The following is a 15,784-nucleotide window of genomic DNA, read 5'->3' on the forward strand; positions in this document are numbered from 1 at the left end:
CAGACGGAGGTCGTCAATCGTAGCTTGGGCAACCTACTCCGCTCTTTAGTGGGTGAACACCTCGCGACATGGGATTTGATTATCCCTCACGCGGAGTTCGCCTATAACTCCTCGGTGAACCGCACCACCGGGTTGAGCCCGTTTGAGATGGTCTATGGCTAGGCCCCTCGTCGCCCACTAGACTTAACGCCTCTTGACCCACATGTTAGGGTATTCGAGGACGGCATTGCATTCGCCCAGCATATTTCCGCATTGCATCAGCATATTCACGATAGGATCACAAGCCAAAATGCATTGTACAAGCAGTCTGCCGACTTGCACCGTCGACCCTGAGTCTTCGATGTGGGAGACCTAGTGATGGTTAGGCTTAGACCGGAGAGATACTCTCCCGGGACGGCTACGAAGCATCATGCTCATAGTGCCGGCCCGTTCTCGATCCTCCGAAGGGTGGGCGAAAATGCCTATGTCGTCGAGATTCCTCCTACATGGGGAATAAGCTCCACGTTCAACGTGGCAGATCTGGCTCCGTACCAAACCCCTTCCGGCTCCACGTTCACACCCCGGCCTCTCTAGACCCATTTAGTGTGAGTGAGCTTGCCGCGACCACTCCCCCGCTTGTTTCACCCGATTGGCACGAGGCAATCGACTGTGTACTGCAGGAGATAATTGGACGCACCAGCGCAGACGACACGTGGATTTCAGAGGAGGAGCTCCACCGCCTTCGATCGGATCTACTCCAGCCGCTGCCTTTCGACGCCCCTAACTCGCCCGAGTCGAGTTCTTCCGACCCCGGGAGGATTGATGGCGCAACCCCGGCGACGACCCCAGACAGGCCTTCAGAGTCGTCACCGTCGTCCCCGATAGCACCAGCTCCAGCTCCGGATACGCCTTCAGAGACATCACCGCCGCCCTCGACAGCGCTGGCCGTCCGCGTTCAGCCCGCCCGGATTCAAGTATTCCGGGTAATGGACACGGTATCGTTATATTTTACGTCTTTTCTTTACTGGTCTTTTGCTTTTAATCATCGTCCCTCATCGTTTACAGACTCGTCATGATCGCATGTAGAGGAGGGAGGTTCATCCTATAAGGATCTCCCCTCCCCCACCTTCGTTCGTCGTCGTGTTCTGTTTTCGTCAAGGTCATAGGTTAGTCGCTTTGTTTTCCTATTTTATTTTTGTGTTTCTGGCTTGATGGGCCAATCTTCTCTTTCCACTATATAAGGGAAGAGAGTTGCCCTAAAAAGTGTGGATGATGTTTTTTTTTAATGAAAGAATTTCCCCTCGTTGGGTTTTGAGAAGTTGTGAGCTCACCCCCTGGAATCTAGGGTTCGACTTGTAGAAGAAGAAGACCGGAGGAAGCAAGCACAACTGAGGAAGAAGAAGCAGTCGAGAAGGAGGTGAAGGAGAAGCTTCGGGACCAGGGGGAGGCTGCCTGCATCGCCGTGCGCCTTTGTGCGGCACCGCACGCCGCCCGCGCGCCAGCTGCCCGCTCGCGCTGCGGCTCGCGCGCCCCGCGCGGCGGCTCGTCGACTGCGCAGCCGCGCGTAGCAGCCCAACCTGTGCCCTCTGGCGCAATCGTTTCTCGCCCGCACTTCCCCCGGATTTGCTCCCCACGGTGCTCCGCAGGTGACTCTCGCCCCAACCCTTGTTTCTTCGGCCGCCAGAGGTCCTCTACGTGCTACGATAGCAAGTTGCACGGCTCGACCGGCCTTGCGACGTTGTGCCTGCAAGCGAGCACCCGCCCCGGTCTCGCCCCTCCCCCCCCTCTGACTCCGCCCTGCGTCCTAGACCTCCCAGCTCCCGCGGCTCAGCTCTGGCTGACTCCAGCATTGACGCCCACCTGTCACTTGCGGTAAAGATCCCACCGTGAGTTCTGCTCGCAAGCGCCCGCCGCTGCAGAAATCACCTGAGCCCTCTCACCGTGCCATCTTCGTGGCTCGCTGGTTGCTAGCATCACCTCGCGCAAGCGCGCCCGACGGGCCCACGCCAGCTGCGGTCATCCCATGTGCCGTACCCTCGGGGCCGTCCAGCGCTGGAGCGTCGCCCAGCAGTCCCCTCCGCCAGCGCGCCGGTCGACCCGAGTCCGCGGTGCCACCTCCGTTGAGTCGTGTCCCTCGCACGAAGCGTACCCGACGACTGAGCCCACCCTGACGTCGGAACTGCTCCGGCCCCTCTCCCTCAACACCGCTAACACGCCGCCCGACCTCCTGCACGAGAAGAGAACCGATCCGCCGCGACGACGAGGTACGCCGCCCTGTGCTAGTCTCTTATTTCCTGTAGTAAATCTTCGTTTGCCTCCACCGCGCTCAGGTTAGATGTAGGTGAGAGCGCGAGGTTGAGTGAAAATGACGTATACTTGAGCGTCTCTCCTGGTTTGGTGAGAGTCGGGTTCGCCCGTCTCGTGCGAGCACTACCCGGCGGGGTATACCCCGTTCGGCACCGTAGCAACCTCGCCCACCTGGACGAGGGTCAGGGGGTCCACCTTCCTTCCCCGGGCGACCCTATCGATTTCCCAGACCTCGGCATCTACCTGCTCGTCGGCAGCTGCGCGTACTACACCTCTTCCCGTGACATCCCATTATAGCTCACCCTGTAGGACTCCCGTGCCCGACGACAGTGCCTCGTAGCCGTCGCGCACTGACGCACCTGACACCGAGTACGAACCCTCGGTGACGGCAGGACTTCATCCCGTACGTAGTCCTGCATCAATAAATAGGGAGATGAGAGAGGGATGGAGATAGGGAGATAGAGATATAGGGAGATCAGAGAGGGATAGAGATAGTGAGATGGAGTGATTGAGATAGGGAGATATATAAAAAGAAAGAGCAGAGAGTGCTCGAGAAACAGAGAGATAGAGATAGAGATGCAATGATCATTTCTTCAGCGATGAGTACGATCTGATCTGGCATGGAAGAAGATCAATGTGAAGGAAGAATATCGGATATAGCATGGAAAAAAAATTTTCACAACTCACCACGAGAGAGCGAGGAAGAAGATCAACGTGAAAGGAAAATTTCTAGAGTTATCCTTCACGAATTGCCATAGAAATAGGAGAGGAACGGGGCTTCTTCCGACATTGACGTCGACTTCGACGATCAAAGTTTGACCTAACGGGGCTCTGACTCAGAGAATTAGAAGTTAGATTATTATGTTTCTTAACATAGTAAAATAAATAATACTATTTCTGTCACCGGTGACGGTGATGGTGCCACGGTGACGGTGACATGACCGAACAAGGAAAGAGGGACGCATGATGGGTACGTGATGGATTTTTTCAGAATTGTCAGACGTGTGACGAGACAATGACGTGAAGAACATTTTGTCACGTCATCGTTTGTCATGCATCGTCATCCATCCCATCACATCTGGGGCGTCATGTCCCAAACGTGTCGTGCCCTACCGATGGTTCCCTTTCCCCAAGAGGCACTTCCAAAGCCTATATAAACTCATGTATATCAAAGGATAAAATACATCAAAGATTAGTTGTTCCTTACTCTCTCTTTCACATATTCTTCTCAATAGATAGAGGAAGAGGAAACGAGAGGGAGGAAGTGAGAGAGGGAGGAAGTGAGTGAGGGAGAGAGGGGGAGAGAGATACAGGGAGAGATATATAGAGGGCAAGAGGTGTTAGCATTTTGATGAGTGATAAACTTGTGTAAGAATTAGGGTGGGGATAGAACAGAAGGATAGATGAGAAAAGCAAAGCAGGGGACAAGAGTGAGAGCGAGAGAGCAGGACAGATGGGTGCAAGAGGGCAAGAGAGATGGGTATGAGAGAGGGGGTGATAAAGCGAGAGAGAGAGGGGAGAGAGGGGAGAGAGGGCGAGAGAGAGGGAGAGAGAACGATCCGGGAGAGGGCGTGAGAGAGAGAGATGTTGGATGTTGACCTCGTTGACTAGCCTCGTGGAAGGACATCGTCATCTTTTCCATGAGAGACAATTACACATTAGGGTTTAGTAAGCTAAGGGGGGTTATGGTTTGTCCATATAAAATGGCATATAGATTAGGGCTACCAGCATCATGTTCTTGAGCTGATTATCTGGTATTCTAGGTCCTTGAACCATAGCGGGAGTTTCAGGCTTGCTGGAGCCAGTCTATAGCATCCAGAGACGATCCAAGGAGCTTAAGGTGTCATATTCTGCTGTCATGGCACCTACAAGTATGCTCCTATATTCATGAAATGGTATCAGAGCCATCTGTTTTATCTGTGGAAGCATTTTGAGGAACTCTACAGGTCAACGTTGCCATTTCGACGATGACAACCTTGTTTGGGAATTCCCTCGAACGCCTCTCGTGCATGCCTAAGCACAGGCCCCATAAGAACCAATGCTTAGGCAGCCCAATTGGATCTCTCTCAGCATGGTTTGCTAAGGCCAGGCCTCATAAGGGCCTGCGCTTGGGCAGCCCATTTGGGTTGCCGCTTAGCACAGCCACTATGCGCAAGCCAAGGCACTGTGCATTGGCAGCCAAACTGGGCTGCCGCATAGTGCGGCCCCCTAAACAAAGGCCCATAGGCCTTTGTCTGGGCAACCCATTTGGGCTGCCACTTAGTGCAGCCTGCTAAGCGCAGGCCTTATGGGCCTAGGCTTGGTGACCATATGGGCCCTTAAAAAATTATTAAATTTAATTTTATGGGCCCTTTATTTGCAGCTTTAATTAAATCAAAATGATTTAATGAATGTTTATAGAAATATTATTGGATTGAACCTCGTTTTCTATTAATTAATTCCCATGGTCTATTTCTATACAAGTGATTTTAATCATTTAATTCCATAGTTAATATGTTGAATTTTTCTACATGTTCAATTTTAACTCATGACGCAATAATTGAACATGTGTGATTGCAAATTGAAATGCCAAGTAATCTCAGCATCTAATCAGGACAATTTGGGTGATCACCTACGTGGCACCATATAAGAGCTGTTATTTGCTGAGTTACATGAAGTTGATTTGAATCTTAAGGAATGGCTTTCAAACTTGTGTGTTAATAATTGAGATTAATAATTACTCACGTACGTGGGACTATTTCACTCGTATTAACATAAATGGAATGTTGAGCATGTGCATTAAATATAGAGTATAAAGTACCCTACATTACTATGCTTTATAAAGTTCTTGCACATTAACTCAATAGGTCCATGTTAAATTTAATAATGAATTATTGCTTTCATCCACCTATGTGGAGCTATAATTTCTCCTCTTGAATATTAAATTCTAAATTGTGCTTTGTTTGTCACTTTATACATAGCACACTGGCATTCGGATTCCCATGTTGAGGGGAGCCAATTTTCTTGAGTGGAAGGAACTATCGCTCTTCAAACTAGGATTCATGAACTTGTACTTATGTTTCAATGAAACTCAACTAAGCGATCCCACTGAGGAGAGTGACGCAGAGTCACGAGCACATCATGCCAAATGGGTCAAGTCCAACAAACTGTCCGTATTGTATATGTTGCAACATGTTCCAAGGGACACTAGGGGTCCTGTTTCTAAGGATTGTCTAGATTCTACATATCTAGACACTATAGAACAACAATTTTTTGGAACAGAGAAATCTAAAGCCAGAGTGCTGATTCAAAGGTTTAGCAACACTCATTCCACTGGACATAGAAGCGTTCGTGAACAGATTATGCAAATGTGTGACATTGTTAGGCAAATGGCTGAGCTTGGCATACACATGCAGGAGAAATATGTGATTCACTACAAATGCTACCAGAAACCTTTGATGTTTTCAAAGTTTCCTACAATCCAGTCAAGGGATTATGATCACTTAACGAGTTATGTTGAATGTATCCAAGAGGAGGAATGTCAGACAGCTAGTATGCTTGAGTCTAAGATGAACAACGTGAAATTATCTGTTCATGATGATAACAACCAATAGTCAAGAAACTTGCATGAAGACTAAGAGGGGGGTGAATTAGTCTACTTTTGTATTTATGTTATCTAATTCTCTTTTTAAGATTCCTTGTTTAATATTGTCTCTCAACCACTCTTCTCACCTTAACACAATCTTTTTACCCTGCTTGGGGGCACAAGTGCCCTTAATGCAGCCGCGGGAGATCGTCTAGATCTCAGGACAGTCACAGGCTCAAAGGCCCAGTGAAAGTCCTATAAAAACTGCAATTCACTATATGTGGGGTGAGCGTCACTCTCGCCTTACAATTACACTTAAGTCAAGAATAGGGAAAACTAGAGACGCCTACTCCACACCACCACGGAGCTCCTAACGTCAACCCTCCTTGTCCTGACCCAAGCTAATCTTCTCAGCCTCGGTGACCACCTACCTGCAATAGAACAAAGACCTAGCTTCCCTAGTTGACCATTGGTCAACACACTAACTTCCAATGTTCACCAATTTCAGTCCAAATATATTTCCTAACTAGATTTATCAAAAAACACTATACTATCAACTTGAGAGTATCACAATGATAAGTCACTTAAAATCAAATTCAGTTTGATATTATCTAATGTAATATGGATCAAATCTTGAATCTGAATAATCAATTTCAATCAAATCAGAATAGTAGAATGAAATCTGAAGGAAATTCAAATTCAATTCAACAATACAAATCAAAGCTTCTAAGCTCAATGTGATCAAACTAAATCAAATAACAATCTCAATTTAATTCAATTGTGTTAATCGTATTCGATCAGTTATGAATAATCAAAAGTAATTGAGAAAGTCAAAGTCAAATCGATTTTACTGATTGATCAAATTTTGATCACAAAGTGATCAAACCAACTAGATATATTGGATATGATCAGCTATGATTAAATCAGTGATAACATCAACTATTATCAATTGAAATCAATCTTTCGAATTAAATGAGATCAATTTAGAGTAATAGATGTAATTGATTTCAATTTACTTTATGAGAGAAAAATAATGTTGGTTGATGCCAATCAAGGTTATGATTGATGTATTAATCAATTAATCAGATGTGATCAAATCAAAATTAGGTACACCAGATGAGATGCATTATTATCAAATCAATGACCAAACAAGTATGATCAATTTTCAATCAAATTTATGATTAAACTGGATTAACAAGTACAAATAAAATCAGTTGAAGAGTACTGTCACAACCAGATTAATGTAATTGATATGAAATGATTAAATTCAACCAATAGGTAATACCAGATCAAATTATGTGTTATGATCAAATTATATGAATGCACTGACTTGATGTAGGCAAGCAAATTCGATATGGATAAAATGAATGATTAATAACCAATCGATTATTACAAAGTCGATTTAACAAGGATGTATTTCAGAAAAGATAACCGATCATTAAATCTGTATAATCAACTCAGTCGTCAAGATATTGAATCAAGAATTGTTGAATCAAATTAGGAAATCAATTTCTACTTTCAATTATAAGGTTTCTGGGTTGAAAATAGAAAAAATAAATTTCAAATTTCAGATTAGTGATCCACCAAAAATTCAAATACCCACTTCTGAATTTCAGATTAAAGAATCAAGAGTCAAATTAGAATTGCCTAATTCTGATTTCAGAATAGGAAAATCTATTTGAATATTCAATTTTGAACTAAAGATTGAAGAATCAAGAATTATAAAATGAGTGATATCTAATCTGAATTACTAATATCAGAATTTCGATCCAAGATATAGATCACAAGTTGGAAGTATTATTATATTCTCAAGAAGATTATCAGGATTGAATAAAAAAATCACGAGCACTTAGTATAAAAAGATCTCACCAATTTTTATGAATGCAGATTCCCAAGAATGAATGTTGCATCAAACCACCACCAAAGCCCCAATTTCTTGAAGCTTGAAACCCTCCAGCGAGAACAGATCTCAGATCTCAAGGTGAGCATAAACTTTTGGAGAGGGAGTGGGCGCCCAAAAAGTGAGCACGTTTTCCAAAAAAGATGCTTTTATATTCACTTTACCCTAATGGGCCGAAAAAGGTATTATATATATAATTGTTTCTTTTATATCAAAAAGATAAAGTAGGAGGAATGGTTAAAGGATCTCCTTTTTAAAGCAAACTCTTGAGAGGTCTTGGGTTCAAAACCCAAACAAACCTACATATATATTTAATATTTTTAAGCCAATTTTACATTGATAAAATATTATTATTTATAAAATCAAATACTATTATTCTTTTATTTACTCTAATAACCTGCACCTGCATCAAGAAGGATTAATTACTCATTAAATTCAAAATGTTGATAAATCATTAAAAAAAAACTTACCTGATAAAGGTTTTATTCTCATGAACATCCAACATTGCAGACCAAGAACCATGCAGCAAAGGGACACACAAAAGCCAAGAGGTTGGCCCCCAAGATGAAGTGTCAATTCCATAGAAAGTTTGGTCACACCAAGAAAGATTGCACTAAGAGGACGGCATGATTGGGCAAGTGTCAGTCAGGTAATGTTTCTTACATAACTATGCATGAATCAAATCTAGCATATGTTCATCAATCAAGTTGGTGGATTGACTCTGGTGCTACTATGCACATTTGAACCACCTTGGACCTATTTCAGACAAGGTGAAGCCCAAATGATAGCGGAGCATTCATCTTCTTATGCAATAGAATGTGGTCTCATGTCAAATCTGTGGGAGATCATCACCTCACCCTGGGCACCGCAGAATTGATGATCTTGAAGGACTACTTTTTCATTCAATCTCTTCAAAGAAACTTGATCTCTGTGACCAAACTACTTAAAGAAAATTATAGAGTATCTTTTTATTCATCTGGAATGACTATAATGAGGGGAAATACTCCTATTGGTACATCGATAATAGATGGATTATTCAAGCTTAACATTGCTTCATTTGAAATGCCCACTTCTCTAGTTAGCTCACTCAAGAGGACAAGAGTTGATCAAGATTCTTGTATTCTATGGCATAGGAGGTTAGGGACATGTTTCCCAAGAAAGAGCGGAAAGACTAGTGAAGGAGGGACTTCTAAATTTCCTAGATTTCACCAACTTCCACAACTCCATTGATTGTGTAAAGGCTAAAAAAGTTAATACCTTCAAGAAATCTGCTAATAGAAGCTATAACTTTTTAGATTTGATTCACACTAACGTGTAAAGACCCTTTGACCCTTTCCTTGCCAGCCAGAAGTACTTTGTTACCTTCATAGATGATTACCACAGATACATGTATCTTAACCTCATTTGTGAGGAATCTGAATTCTTCGCGATGTTTAAGGATTTCAAATTGGAGGTAGAAAAACAATTGGGTGAATTCATCAAATCAGTTCAATCTGATAGAGGAGATGAGTACTATGGTCAATACACTGATAAGGGACAAATGCCAAGACCTTTTGCTCTATTTTTAAAGAAACATGGCATAGTTGAACGGTATAGCTGAACGCAAGGCAAGCCCAAAATGAATGGTATAGCTGAACGCAGAAATAAAACACTTAAGGAAATTGTTCGAGCTATGATGAGTCACTCGACCCTACCAGTCTCGTTGTGGGGTGAAGCACTAAGAACAGTTGTGCATATACTAAATAATGCTCCTACCAAGTCTGTAGAGCAAGCTCCTTATGACTTATGGACTGGTAAAAGGCCTTATTTAGGTTACATGCATATATGGGGATGGCTAGCTGAAGTCAATCTTTACAATCCAAATAAGAGGTCTCTGGATTTAAAGACTGTCAACGCTTACTTCATTGGTTATTCAAACAGGTCAAGGGGCTACAAGTTTTATTCTCCTACATATACCACTAGAATTGTTGAGTCTGATTGGGCCATATTCCTAGCGGAAGGTTGTGTTAGTAGGAATATTCTAAGGGACTTTGTCTTTGAGGAGTCAGTGAAAATACCATGGAACCTCATCACGGTACATAGAAAATTGTTGTCAACCATCCTCAATTGACTTGCACATACTTACCAATTATTATTCCAGGGACGGATGTTACTCTACGAGTAAGTGTGCCAGTCCAAGAACAACCTCAACCACAACCATAAGAGGAACCTCATGTTGATAAAAATCTGCATCAAGGTCAAAAGGTTATCGTAAGAAGGTCTACTTGACAAAAAAGGCCAGAAGTTCCATCAGATTATGTGGTGTACTTATCAGATGAAGATATAGGTGAAGGGCAAAATGACCCCAGTACATTTTCGTAAGCCATGAACTCTAGAAACTCTGATAATTGGTTTCAAGCGATGAAGGAGGAACTTGAATCGATGAATCACAATCAAATGTGGAAATCGTGCACATACCATTAAGAAAGAAAGCAATTGGTCGATAAGACTAAGCTTAATCCTAATGGAACTTTCGAGCCAAGGCTAGACTAGTTACAAAACCGTTTACAGAAAGAGAAGGCATTGACTATTATGAGAGACCTTTTCTCCTATCTCATCAAAGGACTCATTCTGAATTCTAGTGGCCTTTGTCGCTAAATATAATTTCAAGCTACATCAAATGGATGTGAAAACGTCTTTCCTAAATAGTGAATTGAGGGAGGAAGTGTACATGCAGCAACCTCAAGGTTTTGAGGTCAATGGAAAAGAAAATATGGTTTGCTAGCTAAATAGATCTATATATGGGCTAAAGCAAGCTTCCAGACAAAGGTACTTCAAATTTCATGAAGTTATCAGCACTTTCGATTTTAAGGAAAACATTGTTGATCAATATATGTAGCTTAAGGAATGCCGGAGTAGCCAGATTTTGCTAGTGCTATATGTTGATGATATATTGCTTGCTACTTCAAGTTTTAGTTTGTTAAAGGAGACCAAAGATTTCCTATCCAACCATTTTGATATGATGGGCACAGGGGAAGCGCACTTTGTTATTGGAATTCAAATACATCGAGATAGAACCCGAGGCACTCTAGGACTATCACAAAGGTCCTATATATCAAATGTGCTGCGGAGGTTTTTGATGAAAAATTGTTCTCTAGGAAAGGCCCTTATTGTTAAGGGTGCCAATGAGGACCTTCTAGTATGCTAAGGGGGTTATGGTTCATCCCTATAAAATGGCATACAGATTAGGGCTACCAGCACACTGTTCTCGAGCTTCTTGCCTGGTTTTTAAGATCCCTGAACCATAGAGGGAGCCTCACGCTTGCTGGAGCCGGTCCATAACGTCCAAAGACGATCCAAGGAGCTTAAGATGACACATTCAGTTGTCATGGCACCTACAGGTATGCTCCTATATTCATCGTGAGAGAGAGACCGAATAGGCGAGAGAGGGGGAGAACAAGAGGGAGAGAGAACGATCCGAGAAAGGGCGAGTGAGAGAGAGGGAAAGAGAACGAGCAGGAGAGAGAGAGGATGATAGATCAAAAGGGAAAGAGGCAAAGAGTGAGAGAGGGAGAGAGAGAGAGAGAGAGAGAGAGAGAGAGAGAACGAGAGTGAGAGTGAGGGAGAGTGAGAACAGGAGAGAGGGCGAGAGAGGGAGAGAGAATGAGAGTGAGAGCAGGAGAGAGGGTGAGAGAGAGGGAGAGAACGAGAGTGAGAGTGAGGGAGAGAGGGCGAGAGAGAGAGAGGGAGAGAGAGAACAAGAATGAGAGACTGCTGATTTTATAATATTATATTATGTATACAAACGCTCTTCCGTCCGTTTCGACGCGCCAACCAGACCCGGACCGAAATAGTTCGGTCAGTCGAAATATTCCGGTACGGTCTGGCCTGACTGACCTTCGGTCACACCGTGTCCTTCCCTAGATACAACGAAAATTGATGACATAAGTTATATCTTAGAATAAAATTTATAAAAGATATAATAAGCAATCACTAAATACATGCAACCATATTTTACTAGAAACCTGAAAATAAAAGGAAATTTGTAAAAATAGATTTTAATACTACTAATAACATCTTAGGATGACTATTTAGTGCTTATAACAAGGTAAAATTGATTTCATTCACAACTAGATTATGCAATTAGCGCTGGTAGAGAAGAGATTGTAGAGATGAGACGAAGAATCCCCCGGGAGAAACTTCAGAAGAGAGCTAGAACAGTGGATTTTAAATAAAAAAACATCGCCTAATGGCTCTTGCCCGGGTTGTTCCTCTGTTCATACGGCTTCAAGATGTGCCAGTGCTGCAAAATCTACAATTTATACATACTGGGTCGAAAGGAACGATTTCTAATTGAAGATATTTAGCGATCAAGGCGACCCATTTGCCAATTTGTGCAGAAAAAACCCTGGTAGGCAAACCCTCCATTCCGTCGTCAGAAATGTTGTGGGAGATTGTCCATGTTCCTGATCAGGAATCAGTTCCCAAAGACTTGACTGGTAAGATTGCAGCTGAAACTCGCCGTTTTTTGCTTCGCTGTTAGTTTGCACATTCACTTTCAAAGTTACTGTGTAGTTAATGTTCTTGCTTCTGCTGTGGAACCGAAGCTGGCAAGCGCTCTAATGAGGTTAGAACATTGTCTCAAGTCTCTGGTTTTGATTTCCGCTCAATGATTTTGTTTGGTTGTGAGAAAATACTTGGTGAGAATTCCAGGGCATTAAGTCCAATAACGCCACTGGAGAATCTTCGTCATGTTAAGCGTATCCGACGGAAACAAATCGAAGGTATGAATCGGGCCATTTTCTATTGATTCTGTCATTACGCCTTTTTTCAATGGGGAACTTTGTTTCTGTTGAATTGTGGCTTTTGTTCTTGAGGGACATGAAGTTTCGGTATATTCTCCTGTTTCGTGTTTGTGATTTTTTATTGATTTCAGGAAAGAGTGAACTATCAATTGTATTGCACCCGGCCTTTGACGAGGGAAGCGAACTGGGAAACATACCTAATGATGTGCAAAAGCTGATTGATACCTACAATCTTAGTCCATTTATTGCCAAGGCAAGTCGTTTTTAAGTTTTTTTCTTCATAAATATAGAGTACATAAGTTGTTTCTCGTCATTTTAAGTTATCATAATGTCTTTTAACATTTATTAGTAATTTTCATACGTTGTGATTCTTGATGGAAAACACTACCAGTCGCATATAACCTGCGAGTTTTTTCTTGATTATTAGTTGTGCATATGATTTTTTTTTACGTTTTTTTTAGTTGCTGATTGCTGTCTGTGAATTCTGCAACTGGGTTTAGGTACCAATGTATCCTGCCACGTCAAAGGAGGAATGGGAAGAACAATGTAAACTTTGGCCCACATCCTATCATCCAATGGTCAAGTAGGTGTCCCATTCTTCAATTCAAGAAGTTTTTGGTGTCAAGCTGCGAGATTTATTCCAATTTTTGCCTGACGAAATAAGGATTAATCTTTTTAGTCGTCATTTTTATAATCCTTTGAGGCATGTTTACTGGTGTCAGGCTGAAAGATTTATGCCAATTTTTGCTTGGAGAACTACTGATTAGTTCTTTTGATCACCATTTTTAGTAATCCTTTATAGATGTTTAAACTTTTTTACTCAAGTCTGGCAAATAATTCTGGCCATCATTTGATTGTAAGGAATTATTCTCTCGTTTTGTAATGCCATATTTGAATCCTGATCATTTAGAAAACATCTTGCCAACGAATAGTTCCTGAATGATGAAAAATAACTAAGGGATATTTCATAATAATTCTATGTTAATATTATTAACTCTAATGTCTTTCTTTTTTATGGATATTTCTGATTCTTACTGTTTGAGTCTTCAAGACAACCAGAACTTCCTGCCAACAAATACCCTTTGAAATAAAGGAAAATATTAACCAAATGGGCAGCTGGGACTTAAAAATAGTCAGCAGCCTGAGTATGATGTTGTAGAAAATGTAGATTTCGTCGTTGTCATCCTCCCATATCATCATTGTTAGCAATGGATGACCCATGGACAGTGAAGATGCCCTCTTTCCTATCTCTGCTCTCTTGCCCTCTTTCCTATCTCCCTAGCCCGTCTCTCTCGTTATCTCTCTGTCTCAGTCTCTCTCCTCTTTCTTGTTCTCGGTCTCTCTTCCTCTGTCCTTCACACTCTATGTCTCCTCTGTCCTCTCGCCATCCTCACCATGGTCTTTAGCCAAGATGATGAAGACGAATTGAAGTGTCATCCTGAGCAGGGTTTGAGGACAGTGATGATTTTTCCATCGTCATCTTGGCATGGGTGAATGGCAAGGACGATGATGACTCAGCATCATCATCAGGAATGGCCAACCACAAGCCTCGGCCGCCAAGTATAAAACAATAAATCATAACACTTTTAAGCAAAATGATTAACTGCACATCTCTGATTCTTTTATTTTTGATGTGCTTATGGCAGCTGTGATCATGTTTCTGGATTTAGTGAAGAGGACTCTCAATGGATCATTAGTTGCATGAAGAGTACAATTAAGCTCTCTAAACAAAATCATATGGATAATCAGGTACATGTGCATGATAACATGAAATATATGTCCGAAAGGCTCATTCAAAGCTCCAATGAATTACTTTAAAAAAACTTTTAATGCTCTTTCTGATCAAACTATTACATATCCTTGCACTTTGACAAAGCATGAATGTTAAAATTTCTGATCTTTGCAGGACGTGAACGCGGCGATGATAGTTGACCCCGCGTGCAGAGAAATCATAGCGAGCGCCGTTGACCAAAGACCCGTAAGCGCAGACTGTGCTAGAGACCTCGTGGAGTCATTTGGCAAAGTCAACGTTTCCAACGTGGAAGAATCCACGTGGAATGAGTCAACAGAAAATTGTCCTTTTGTCTCGTGCCTCCATCCTTGGAAGTGGCCTCAGGATCGTGCCGCGCATCCTCTGAAGCACGCCGTAATGGCTGCAATTGAGAGCTCCGCCGCCAGAGACCGCCGCCTTTTCCCTCTCCGTGCTAATAAAAGCAATGAATTGAGTTCCTCTCTCGGCTCTCCCCGCAAGAAGCAAAAGACAGAGGCTCCTCAGGTTCTTCGTATTTCTCTCTCATCATCCCCTCCCATCGTTTTCAGTCAAGAAGAAAAACTAAAAGTGGTTTTTAGGCCAAAAATGGATCTTTTCAAATATTTTTTTTGTACTCTGGACTATCATTATATCACTTGATCTCAGTCTGTCCGATGCAGTCAGGGCCAATAGATTGATCAATTGACTCGATCACGATTATCCATTTCATGGGTCCATGGGACACACTCTAAACCATGTTCTTTGCAGGATGATTTAGAAGGCCGACCCTATCTGTGTACTGGGTTTGATATCTTCCTTGCTTGGGAGCCATGCCCGATGTGGGTTTGATATTTTGGTCAAATTTCTGATGTGGTTGTGGAAAAAAAAAAAATGAGATTCTTATTGGGTCTTGTGTTTTTGAAGGTGCGCAATGGCTCTGGTCCACCAGCGGGTTCGGCGAGTCTTCTTCGCCTTCCCCAATCCGAACGCCGGCGCCCTGGGCAGCATCTTCAGACTCCAAGGCCAGAAATCTCTGAATCACCACTATTCTGTTTTCAGGGTTTTTGCTGCACATTAGATTAATCTTTCGGTCAAAGTGGAAAAGTCAGCACAAAAAAGTCAACCTAGAGTCATGGCGAGAAAATTCTGAATCGCCATTACACTGTTTCAGTGTTTTTACTACCCACTCGATTAATCCATCAGTCAATGCGGATAAAGTCTACTCAGTAAAGTCAACCAAAAAGGCCAAGACGAGAAAAATCTGAAGCCCAGCTACTCTATTAATCTCTCAGTCAACATGGATAAAGTCAACGTAGAAAGTCAAGGATACGCTCTAAATTAATCTCTAGGTCAACTCAAAAGAAAAGTTGACTTGGAAAGAGAATGCCAATACCTTACTCAGTTTTTAAGGTTTTTTTACTTGTCTCTTGAAGATATTCATTTTACCAAGAACTTGTATGCGGTATTTATATATTGTGTGATCTATCTTTTTTCCCAAA

General features: G+C 42.5%; 1 protein-coding gene across 2 annotated transcripts; it reads left to right on the forward strand.

The window, feature by feature from the left end:
• Window positions 1-11,886: 11,886 nt before the first annotated feature.
• EMB2820 (Cytidine/deoxycytidylate deaminase family protein) lies at window positions 11,887-15,784 on the forward strand. Of its 2 annotated transcripts, none has more exons than XM_078583466.1 (9): window positions 11,887-12,229; window positions 12,295-12,357; window positions 12,444-12,514; window positions 12,667-12,788; window positions 13,036-13,118; window positions 14,182-14,284; window positions 14,442-14,810; window positions 15,054-15,124; window positions 15,210-15,784. In XM_078583466.1, the coding sequence occupies exons 2-9, from the start codon at window positions 12,353-12,355 to the stop codon at window positions 15,361-15,363; spliced, it is 978 nt and encodes a 325-aa protein (XP_078439592.1). In that variant the 5' UTR covers window positions 11,887-12,229; window positions 12,295-12,352; the 3' UTR covers window positions 15,364-15,784. The 2 variants fall into 2 exon arrangements, with proteins under 2 accessions (XP_078439592.1, XP_078439591.1); XM_078583465.1 differs by having other exon boundaries at window positions 12,306-12,357.

The sequence above is a fragment of the Wolffia australiana genome, chromosome 11 (genome assembly GCF_029677425.1).
Source record: "Wolffia australiana isolate 7733 chromosome 11, ASM2967742v1".
NCBI classification, from domain to species: domain Eukaryota; kingdom Viridiplantae; phylum Streptophyta; class Magnoliopsida; order Alismatales; family Araceae; genus Wolffia; species Wolffia australiana.

What these genes read in the sequence shown, in the direction of transcription:
- EMB2820 (XM_078583465.1), top strand. Translation starts at nt 12,172, where the DNA reads ATGTTGTGGGAGATTGTCCATGTTCCTGATCAGGAATCAGTTCCCAAA. An exon ending in CTGGCAAGCGCTCTAATGAG is followed by an intron (nt 12,358 to 12,443) that starts GTTAGAACATTG and finishes TGAGAATTCCAG; the next exon opens with GGCATTAAGTCCAATAACGC. An exon ending in TCCTATCATCCAATGGTCAA is followed by an intron (nt 13,119 to 14,181) that starts GTAGGTGTCCCA and finishes TGCTTATGGCAG; the next exon opens with CTGTGATCATGTTTCTGGAT.